Genomic DNA, 12,512 nt, shown 5'->3' on the forward strand with positions numbered 1-12,512 from the left:
GCTCTTCATCCAGGAATGATACAGATTAGTGAAAACTTATTTTAGCTAGGAAAGACCCAAACTGACTTTGAAAGCCTTGCTTCAGAGATGATTCAGAATTCAATCCCATCAAGGCTTGATCATGTTATGAACTCTAGGTGCTCAGACATGCTGTCCGCAGACAGGTATATATGGAACATAAGTAAAATTAAGACAATGCTGAGCACCAACAAAATTGCATCACTTCTTCTTCAGAGTTGCAAAGCTTATATGTTTGTTGAGTTTTGCAAGACTTGTATTGCTTTTACTTTATAACTCTGCAAAGTCTGGGGCAGATACTCAGCTACTAAAAATAAGAGAAAATTGCTTACTGATTTCAGTGATTAACATCTCTATAAGAAATTTGCATGAACTAATTTATTTCTGCTCTAAGATAGAATACAAACAAACACTGAGCACCTTAATTTTGCAATGGCTTGTTACAAATGCATGTACACATACAAAGGCAGGCTTGCTCAGAGCCATAGGTGATTCATGCCAACTTCAAGAGCACTAAACTAAATGTATATAAGTCAAGGATCTGCCCAGAAGATATTGAGTAGGAACTATGAGTATTTTTTTAGAAAGGAACAGTGAAATGGGTATAGAATAAAAACTTGTCCAGACAGAATCTGTGTGACACACCGAGATCACTGCAGTAAGTGGAAAATGTACTTTGGTCCTGGTTGCAAAGTATTTCTGTACCAGCATTAAGTTCCCATGTCCGTAACCAGGACAAAGCCGAAAAAAATAGGCTACAGGACAGGAAAGGATATTTCTGCATTTACATTTTAAGTCTATATACTCAGCTAGTCACAGTAATGTCTAAGGATAACGATACCTGGTGTCCACAACATATCTACAGACCCACTGAAAGGATGGAGTTAAATTCACTTCCAGAGGAGAGATTATAAGAAATGATTACAATACCACACCTGCAACACAGAGATTTGTGCATGCTAGAACCGCCCAATCATGGAAAAATTTACCTTAATTTTCTTTTCACCAGCAAACTCTTTGTTGATCGTTGGGCCTAGCCATGGACCACAAGGAACCATGAGGTTCAGAATATGATCCATGGGTCTTAGTCACCATGTGGCAGAATCATAATCACTCTGCTGCATTAGAGCCTTTTAATTAGCAGCTTTCACAAAGACTATATATGTACAACGGAATTGCAAAGAATTTTTAAATTTGATCCCAACTCATCATTGGCAAGTTTTCGTGGGTTTTTTGTTTCTTTTTGATGCCGAGATGTCCATTCTTAAAAAAGATATTATTAAACTTGGATTGCAATTAAGTATCTGTCTAATTTTATGCCGTGGACACATAAAAACCTTAATTACATACTTTATGAACTATAATACAGTCAGCACATGTACTACATCAATCTCTCTATATATATTGTATATATAGTTTCTCGAAAACTAAACAAGTTTCTTTGAAAATCCTTTTATAACATTCAAAAAATAAGATGCTTTAACAGCAACTTTTGTGAGACCTACTGCACTAACTATAGCAGCTTTAAATCTGTCTCTCTGTAGACTCCATATCTGCCTTTAATTAAGGCCTGCTAGACCACAAACTATAGGTTCACTTCACTCAGCAATTCTCTCCAGATCCAAAACAGCCCAAAGTTATTTTACACAGAATTTCTTCTTTCTTTGCCTTTCTGCATTAGAATCTCCAGTCATTTTTAAATTTGGCAGTGCAGAGTAAACGTGTACCTATCTTACCTTCCATGTGTTCCACATAGCAATACACATCATAAGTTTCATTAGGAAAACGGCGCCCATACGTTCTCACTCCTTTCTTTCCCATTTTATCTCCAAAGCAGCCAATCCTTGGATGTCTAATTGGATACCTGAAATGCACCATGCTCATATTTAGTATTACCATAAATCAGCAATTTAAGTCTGTACAGGCTAAGCATATTAATTTTGGGAAACTGTGGCAAGGGGCCTTTTAAATGTCTCACCTAACAGTCTGGTCAGACAACCAGCCAGCATCACATTGCTCAAATCCATCTTCATAGGCTGCTTTCAGTTGTTCTGGGCTTGCTATGACAGCACCATTGTCCAGACAAGTCTGCTGAGCTTGTGTAAAGTTTAGAGTATACCTGCTGGTTGCTGCACGATAGTGAAATACAACACCTGAAAAGACAAAAAACTTACATTAGTGACACGTTTTGCATTGTTTCTGCAACAATCATCATACCGTAACTTTACCTAGGCGTTGTTACACTGCTGAAAACTGACGAGTACAATAAAAACAGTAAAAGGCTGAGAGACATGCTATCATACAAATGATGTCCCCCCCTCTAGTGGCTGCTACCGGTAATTATATAACACCTTATGTTATTAATATTAAACATGAAATATAATATGAAATTGATATGAAATAATAAATAATAATAAATATGAAATATTAATATGAAATTATATTTACTGTACACACAGAAAAAGTAATTAAACCATATACACATTTTCACTGCTGCATTACAGATCAGCAGGAAGAATGAACGCTCAGATCTGTGAATGACATCACACAGTTACCCGGTCTCTTCCAGTTCCAAGGGCTGGTCGGCTAATTGCACTGCAGGAAGGGTTGCTTATGCTAGCAGCACTACCCGACATGTTGGCCTTTTGGCCTATGTGACACATCCAGCTGTAAGTCAAACTGCGTGACCAGACAAGGCTAAGCACATCTAGTCCTCAGAAACAGTGGACTTCAAAATAGACTTTGCAAAGCAGCCAGCTGCAGGAGCTGCAGAAGTGCCAACAATGAACGGTGGATGCCTTGAGTGCTTGAGGTCTGCTAGCTGCTGTGAGATGTGTGACCGAGGGGGACACCAAAAAAAAACGTACTTTTGATGCAATCTGCCAATCGATGATGGCCCCAATGTCTGTTCCTATGCACCAAAGCGTACTACAAATATAACCTTTATAAATATATGGTTGTTGGTCAATGTTTCATAACCATTTTCCTGTGCACACTACAAATGATACAGACAAAAAACCCTTGGTTTTATCTGGGGCCTTTCTGGTTCTGGAAAGAATCTTCACAATTTCAAAAGTTACTTAAGTATGTCAGATGTTTGGAGAGGGAGGGCTAGAGTTAAGATGGTTTTTGGTTAAGACAGGTTCTGTCTAGAAACCGCATTCTGTTTTCTACATACACAGAATTCCCACTGAATTCAGCAACAGCTGTACACGCACACCTAAAACAAGTCATAAAGGGCACCAACTCCTACGTGACAGTAGATCGATATCCCACTTTGCAAAATCACTTCCCCACTATTGCCAGTGTCTCTTACAGTTTAGCATCAAAAGGACATCCCCTGATGATCTCCCCTGATGTTTATGAAAAATAACATTCAACCTCACTTATTGCACTCTAAAAATCTCTCAGAAGCATTGCAACACCACAAAACATCCACTACACAGAACAGTTACAAAGCAAGAAAAACAAACCATAAAATGTGCCTTTTCTCTGATGATTTTATTGGAGTACTTCATGATGTGGAAATAACGTACTGTAATACAGTTTGGGGAAATGGTGGCATTGTAGCAATAATGAATTTAACAACCAGTCTTTGTTATTAGAACATTGTTGAAGGATTGAAGTCATCTGCTAATTTACGAGTAAAGAGAAATATGAGTAACTTGGTAAAAAGTAGATTCAAGAGCCTCCAACATATTTAGAAATACTTTTTCTCACGCAGACAAATTCAGTAATTTCTTTCCACTTATCAGAGGTCTGGATACAGCCAATAAATAGAAAATACGCATTTTTCTTCTTGTTGTGATTCACGAACAAAGTTTCTCAAGTTAAAACAGAACACATTATCTGAAAACTACTCACAGGTAGGTTAAACCTCAATCATTAGACACAAATTTTATCAAAGCTACTGGCAGAGAAACAGGAGATAGAAGAGGCAATGCTGATAATCCCCATATTTCATCTTTTAATATAGAGTCACTTGACAGCTGCAGCCACTAACTGGAAGCTCACAGACCACTGGCATCCCCATAAAACGCATTTTCAGAACCACTGACAGAACCCTTCATGAACAGTGTTTCTTCCAAGCAAAGATGTAATTTCAGCTTCAAATGGACCCAAACGTTGTTTGGCAATAGTGACAAGTGAAGAATTTACATACCATTTACACTGTCTTAAGACATGCAAAACTTTATTTTTACATATATATATGTACTTATACATGTGTGTGTGTGCACATATTTGGCTTTGTGTACCTTAGACAACACAGTAGTTTACCTCTGTTTACCACAGAGTGCCAACTCACAACATAAAGTGTTAGGCAACAGCAACTAATCATATTTGGAACGTAAAAGCTTAAAATAACAGAAATATAATTTGGAGACTTGTTCTGGGTCTAGAAATGAGAAATGGGTAAGGTTTACAGAGCTCACAACAGATGCGGATAAAATATGCACCCAGAATGATAAGTATGAACCCATAATAGTATTCATAAGCTGGGCATCCGGCTTTACTGCAGGTTATTGTTGAATATATACAAACATTTTAAACCTTTTTTTTTTGGTAGCATTGGTGTTTCTGTAGTGTACAATATTTGACACCAACTCTGTAACTCAGAGTCAAACCAGAAATGCCTACGTATGTTAAGCAATTTGTTAGTTTGATTTGTTATTTTAATCTTAATTGAAATGTATCTTATATGAACTTAAAATAATTGCCTCTTTTTTGTTGGTTTGGGGTTTTTTTTTTGTTTGTTTTTTTCCAAGATTGCTTAACTGATGCTATATGACTTCAACTGGGTGCAAGAGCACTGCTTCTCAGTACAACCACAAAAAGTTTTGCTAACTTGGCAGGAGCTGGCAACATATTTCTCTGAGCTTGTATTTTTTTTTAAAGCTTCCTACTACTTGAATATGTGAGTGCATTCTCCACGATCAGCTGTCTCACCTCTCATTTCTGGCATGTTGGAAGCAACCACTGCCCTTCCTAGCTGGCATACATTTGGGATCCCTGTGATACCTGAATAAGGCAGGACTAAAGAGTTAACATTTGGAGTAGCTTTTGCAGTGCTGAGAAGAGCCTTTGGTCATTTGTAAATCCTGAAAAGGAACTTGGAGAATGCTTTGTACTCCTCACCCTGATCCAAAAGGTAAACTTCACCTATTCTTAGAGTTGAAGGCTCTTCCATTTCCAGTGAGGAGCTACCAGACATAAAAGAGCCTCCAAGATGAATGGGAAGGAGGATGTCAGTACGTATAAGCCTGTGCAACAGCTGCAATAATTAAAAGACCCCCTGGGGCTAAGAAGATTAACGTGCAGGACTTTCATTGTTTCAGTTAGAGAGAGAGAGGCAAAATCCATTGTCCGAGTTTTTGCACTTTAAAACATTTGTAAAGGATTTTTTTGCCTTTGTCTGTTTCGTCTCTGAAAGAAAAGGCAAGAAAGGAGTTGTCCTAGGAACAAATAAAGCAACTGGAAAACAGACTACAGCAGTATAAAGTTGTCACTGAACATCTGGCAAACAAAGTCAGTGTAATTACAGGAAGGAGCAGCAGCATCTGCAAGAAAGAGCTCACAGGAAAGTGATTTGTAGCATCCAAAATTCACTTCTGTCTAAGCAAGAAAAAAAATGTCTTTTAATCATTTGTCTCTGTCTTCGACCAGAAAACAAAAACGTAAAGTATTTCACCTTTAACAAACTAGGGCTTCCACAGGTATGAGGCTGGGTCTCTGGTTGCACATCTTTGGGCCGCAACTTTGCTTTACTGCTTGCCAGGGTATCGTGCAGCAAAACCTCATGGAACTGCAGGGGAATTGCTCCTGGTATGGCTAATAAACTATAGTTCACTTTCACTACTGAGCTCACTCTGCTGAAACATGCACTCATGGAGTCACATACAGCCTGAATTTCAGGAGTTGTCTCACACAGCAAAGAATATCTAAAATGAAAAGATTATGATGCTAGGGGTTGTTATGCCATTCATTTCTATGTTCAAACCTCAGCCACTGTGGTGCAGACCCCTGATATCACCCCCAATCCACTGCCAAAGCTAGCACACGTTTGGTGATCCTTCTTGCCTTTAACGCAGAAGAAAATTTACATTACAAACACATGCCAAGGTAGAGGTTACTCAGCACTGTATTAAAGGAAGGAATAAGGCAGCATTTTCATCTTCCTGCATGAATAATTCATCCGTGTTCCTCCTTCGAGATCTTGCACCCATCTTCTGACCCCTGTCTTAGGCTTTGGCAATCTGAGAAGAACAGTCTTGCCTCGCACCAGCAGGCGCTCTCTTGCCAAATGCCTGAGGGAACGTCTCATTGTGGGGAGAGAAAGTGCATGTCAACCCCAACCCCCTGCTCTGACAGCCCAGTGCCTGCTACAGCTCCAGGGACAGAGACTTCCCGCACAAACTCACACGTTGCTCCTCCATGCAAAATCTTTGCATCCATCCCCACAGAGCTACACAGTTACATGCAGGTGTACGTGAGCTCCTCTGACCAAGCTACCCACGTTCCCACTCCGTTATGGCTGCACAGGAACATACTAGGTCACAGAAGTGTTCACTGAGGCCCAGGCATTGTTACTTAAATTAAAATTACTTGGAAAAAAAAATACACAGCCTCGTCCTCCTACTGCAGTATGACCAACTTCCTAAAACCAGTTTAGCCATCAGAACTGCCCTCTGCTCTACCATCCTGCATGTGAAGGCATGCCATGCGCTGTCTGGGCTCAGGGCTCTGATACCGAAGGTCCTCCATCCAGCCTGATGCAAAAACCCCACCAGCTTGTCCATCGGCTGCCATGTTCCCAGTCCCTACATGAGGGACACGGCAGCTTGATCAGAACATTTGCTTCCCTGTTCCTGACGTGCGTTGCATGTCTTTCTCACCCAGAAATAAATTTCCCTTTCCCATCCTTTGATGGCCGCTACCCATTGTGCTCTTTCCTTCTCAGCTGCAGAAGTCAGTGATTCCTTGGGATTCATGATGCAGGAGGGTAAAGCACAAGCTTAAAAATGCAGCAGCCCATGGTAATTTAGTTAACAAGGAAGCACGGAAGTTCAACTTCAAGAAGCGGTAAGGTTTCAAGACAGATAAGTCTACAAGATTAAATAAAAGCATCGCTTCAAATGCCATACTTAAGAGATAACGAAGGGGAGTTCTGGCTGCAGAGAGAATAAATCAATTAGGTTGTCAACACACAATCTCTTAGGGCTAACAGTACAACTGAGTGGCAGCGTTCCCACATCGGAAACAACTCCCATTTACTATCATTATAATGCCTGCAAGAAAGAGAAGTTTGCATAAAAATGAAAATGTGAATTACTGTCTACTCTGCTTCCCTAATTGCTGCTTCTTCCATTAACAAGGTCAGGCTTTTAAGCCTAGAATTTTATTTACTGGCTTTTTTTAAAAACAAAAGAAAACACAACACAAAACTAAATCTCTCAGACTTGCAGCAGAATGAAAGAGAAGCTATCAAAATCAGGCCCATGAAACCAGTGATCTAAAAAATCGTTAAGGACAAAATGCTCTCACTATTGTTAAAAAAAATATTCACCTGCAAGATAAGAAAAAAGAGCAACAAAATTGGAAGGATCCCATTTGCCACTTTGATCCCTTTAAATCCAATCATCTCCAAGGAGGATAATAAAAAATCAGCTCAAATGAATGATTTGTTCAGATTTTTTGTTTTTCATTACACTTGGTCATACATGTTATTTTTTATTGCCCAATATCATAGCACCACATAAAATAATAATTTCATTAAATATTCAACTACGTTCCAGAATGAAGAGTACTGTTACGCCGCACTTGTAGGCCAGCTTTTTACATGGTATCTCAAAACTATTTTACACAAGGGGACTTTGTTATAACTAGAGAGAGGGAATAAACATGGACATAGAGAGGTGCAGTAATACTTTTATAAAATGCTTTCTGGGATTCAAATCATCAAAGTTTGCCTTGCCTAAAGGTTAGAAGTCTAGTCTAAACTAGTCCTCCAAATCTCTCTAATCTTTGACCAGGGATATGGACTACCAGAGGGCTCATCTCACCCCAGACTCTCACCAGAGAGAAGCTGAATGTAGCACGAACCTGTGTGTTCAGTTTAGACTAGGCATGCAACGTTAAATTGTCGAAGGTGAAATAAATCTCACCCCAACTTAAGGTTTCCTGATTTCAGGCTTGGCATCTGAGTCAAGGCTGTGAAATTGCTTTTGGTAAGCTACTAGCAGGCAAGTGAACGCTTGGGGCTGATCTTCAGAAGGCATTACCTGCTGGTCATCAGCCTCCACCTTGTTCCCAGATGTGTCTGCTGGGACACAGTGAAAACCTACTGGTGTCCAAAAGCAGCTTAAAGCGGAAAGGAAGTGCCAGCTCAGTGTTAGCTGCTGAGAAAGGAAAACTGTCTCCCTCAAGTGTCTAAAAGCTCCCGAGACCTGACATTTTCAGACAACAGTGGCAAGAAAACAACTAAGAACAAAGAATATTAAGCATTCAAAAACTGTCAGGCCATAGACTGCTTAACGGGAGACAGTCTGACTTGTGTGTTTAATAACATCAAGAAGGGTCAGAAGACAAGCTCAAAACACTGTAGAAAGATGAAATTACAAGAGCTGACAGAGTTGCTCCTGAGCAAAAGGGGGAATTTCAGAGGGACACGCAGACAAGAAGAAAACACGTGGAAAGAAAAACAAATATGAATGACTTGAGTATATTTCACTTCTTGTAAGAAGCTGAAGAGCATAACACTGTAATAATGTTAGACATATTTTGAACGTAACCTCTCCCTGTCTTGAGAGGTCAATGTAATTGTAGCAGCACCCAGGGAGCGAGGAAAGCATTTCCCACAATTACTAACAGGAATGGAGGTATCTAGTGCGATGGAACCAGCCCTCTGCATGAGCCTGCAGAGCCATCGGCACTGGCACCGTCCCCTGCCTCAAGGACAGCTCTACCGTTGCGATTAACGAGCAGGGCAGGCATCTGGCAACCCCAAAACTTCCTGCGTGGGCTAAAATTAAGTGTTTCGCTCCTCTGTCATGCACTTTCACCAGCTGTAACATGAAAAGAGTAACATACAGGGTATAGTTCAATCTAAGCCCACTGATCTTAGAGATGAAATATGCAAAGCACCTGATAACCCATGTGAATGGGTACTCTTGCTTGATTTTGGGATTAACAAAGGCATGTAGCACAGCACATAACATTGTTACTTGCAACACCAAAGGAACTAGATAAAGTGACCCGGCATGTCCTTCTAGTCCTACACTGCTCTGACTTTCCCAGATCAGAACCCCAGGACTGTACACACAACTGAGTGACCCCGGTTAGTAACACGAATACAACCACTCTCATACCCCTAGTAAAAACACTGCAGTTCAGACTCAGCTTTAAGCTGAGCAGTTTAAACCGAGTTCAAACCACATTATTTCACCTCTATCACAAGGTAATGATGCATACACAGTTAAGCACTGCTCAGCAGATACAAGATACCATGTTAAGCCACGCAGTCTTGGTGATGTCTCTGAGCTCCTAGTGAACAGAACATAAGCAGCTATTGATATCCAAGTAGCTGGCATAGGTTCTTCCTATAGCCAAAGCAAAGCAAAAGCAGAGAATTATGGCAGTTGCCAAGATTCTGCCATTCTTCAGAAAGATTTTACCTGTCCAAAAAAGATGTAGCAGAAACATGCAGTGTAGAGACAAAGGCAGCATGGGTGATTAAACATGTATATCTTCCTTGTGAATAGCAATTAACTTTACCAGCTGCAGTTAAGTGGTTGCTTAACCAGGAGTTCAACTGTGAATACTAAAAATTTACACAAGCTCAAAAATCAAAAACGGAAAAAAAAAAGGGAAAAAAAAATAACTCCATGCAGGATTATCCAACAGGGAGCCATCCCCTTTGCCTCAGGAAGTCCATTGGTGACAAGTCTCTGACAGCAACACTGTACACAGGGAAAATGGCGACATTTGCCCTTTGGTGTCAGCTGTTGCTGCTTTCATGGCAACAGGACACTGGGACAGACAGATCTTTTGTCTGAAATGGTACAGATGTGAGTTTTGTTTTGCCCTAATTTGACAGAAGCGTAATTTAGGCAACAGTTGATTATATCAAAAATAAAATCTTCTACTCAGACCTACATAAATAATCCTCTGTCAAGGTAGGATTCAATGCTGAAGCATTTTGAGTCAAAGCACCGACACATAGGTTTGTCATGGTCAAAGAAGGCAGTTTTATATTTACATCCTATCTTCTTGGTAAAGCTAGTATTTATTCTGTTGCTAATAACATATAATTCTGACTTTTCTGAAATTCAGATACACATTTGTCATTTGAAAATAGCAAATTAACTGGATATTTACATACATATTATGAAATTTGTCTGTTCTGATAGCTACACAGACAAAATAGATGCATAATTATACATTTCTTTTGTAGACAGTTGGTCTTAAGACTCCAGCCAAAAAAAAATAGGCATTAAAATTTTACTGTTTGGGAAAAAGTATATGCTACAGAGAAACATATTCTTTCTTAGAAATCCCATTTTTCAATCATAATACATTCCCTCATTGGTAAAATACACTCATCTGGTGCACAATGGGTTCAATAGACATTTTATATTCCTAACATACCTAAATGAAAGTATAGAAATAGCAGTTACAGTAATTTTTCTTCCAGTTCAGGTTAGCACTCCCAGTTACCTATTGCAAAGGTTCATTTCAAAAACAAACAGCACAGCTGTCTAAGCATATCTACCTGGCTTCATTGATGCTGGAATATGCGTTTTGTTTCATATGAGGGAATGTCCATAAAATTAAATTTAAGTCCTGAAAATACCTGAAACTCAAGTCCTGCATTGGTTTAAACATACCCAAACAAACGAGCGTACCAACCCCACAAAGTTATTGTAGCAACAGAAGAGCAATTAAATCTACTTAAGCAGAATGATGCAGATAAGCTTTGGCCTACTTCATTTGGCCATTCCTGAGAAATTTGTTAGATTAGATTTAATATACGTAACAGTGTTGGCACTTAAAGAAACAGATGAGTGTTGTTTCCTGAAGCATTAGTAACATTTAGTGCCACGTCTAAATTGCCCCAGACAGTGAAATCTGCAGAAGCTTCCTATCTTTAGGGCTAAGCTATATGATCAAGCATGTACTACCTGAGCGAGAGTTACCACTTCTTCTGGTGAAGAACTCTTTTATTTTAATCCAATGAAAAGCTACAGCAACACATGCCTGCTCAGTCCTCACAGAATGAATGCTACACAAAGGCATCTTACGACACACTTGTGATGAGCATAAAATATGCAGAATAGCAAAACTGGTGATAATTTTGTCAGGCATTCCCGGGTCGTCCTGCAAGCAGCAGCCACAGCTGCACCCAGCAGAGCTGACCAAAGCACAGTGCTGAACCACACAAGCTGTCAGCTCTGAAGTTGCCAGAATTAAGGTGGAAAGATCTCTCCACACCACGCTAACGACAGGCAGCAAAGCAGGCAGAAAGAGATGGTACAGAAGATCTCGTCTCTCCAGTTGTTATCACTTTGGGGTGCAGATTCAAAAAGACAACGGAAATAAATTAAGTTTGGGACTAATTTTTTTTTTTTTTTAAATTCTATGATTCTGTGAAAACCAAAATCACACAAAAAAAATAAAACATACACTCTTACTGAAATGAGGGCAGAATATATGAGCAGCAAGCTTGACAGGAAATCCTTAAGAGTCTGATAAATGGTATTTATTTACTTAATGTACTAAATTGAGAATGAAGTGCACAAATGACAATCCAATAATGCTCTTTTCCATCTGGGCCAAGACCTGACTTTTTCCCCTCCTGAAATGTTGACGTTAAAGCAATCATAGAAAAGAATAGTTGCAGAAAGAAAATGGAACGTGTAAAATTTTCTCTCCACTGAAAAAAAAAAAAAAATATTTTCAGTTCACCTCATTGCAGTGTTTTGCAGGAGCACTAACTACAGAAGTTAAAGTATTGCCATAGATAATCAGATTTTTATTGTAGTAAATGTCAGCTGCTCCTGGACATAGATATGCAGTCAATGGAGCACTTGAAAAGGAATAACGAATGCCAGGTACACTAGTTACTGAAAAGTAGTGTTCAAAACAGGATTTCTTTTGCTTTTGCCATTAGGACTAACCAGTTTATGAAGTTATACAGACATTAATGCTTACATTGATTTATTGTATTTCCAAATTAAGACCACACCTTCAAAACCTTTCATTGAATCAATGCTGACAGACTGTTCAAGTTAGGTTAAGCATATTGGAAGAACAATACAGTATTAAGCTTATAAAAAAAGAAATCTAAGCCAAAGCCATAATTTCCAGCAGCAGATATTAATGTTTACTTTAGGATTAAGTTATTTGAGTAAATACTGAACTTTAAAAAACACTGAAGTGCAAAGGTGTGCAAGGCAGAGTCCAAACTAAGGCTCACGCGAGCTGGTACATCCACACAT

At 39.3% G+C, this 12,512-nt stretch overlaps 1 protein-coding gene across 1 annotated transcript in view; it reads right to left on the bottom strand.

The window, feature by feature from the left end:
* The window catches only part of VCAN (versican), a 113,948-nt gene that overhangs the window by 83,290 nt on the left and 18,146 nt on the right, over window positions 1–12,512 (bottom strand). Inside the window, exons 4-5 of the mRNA XM_075411446.1 lie at window positions 1,997–2,171; window positions 1,755–1,882 (exon numbers count right to left, since the gene is read on the bottom strand). Of these exons, the coding sequence (XP_075267561.1) occupies window positions 1,755–1,882; window positions 1,997–2,171 (303 nt within the window). The remainder of the gene's footprint in view (window positions 1–1,754; window positions 1,883–1,996; window positions 2,172–12,512) is intronic.

This window comes from Opisthocomus hoazin, chromosome Z (assembly GCF_030867145.1).
Source record: "Opisthocomus hoazin isolate bOpiHoa1 chromosome Z, bOpiHoa1.hap1, whole genome shotgun sequence".
NCBI lineage: Eukaryota > Metazoa > Chordata > Aves > Opisthocomiformes > Opisthocomidae > Opisthocomus > Opisthocomus hoazin.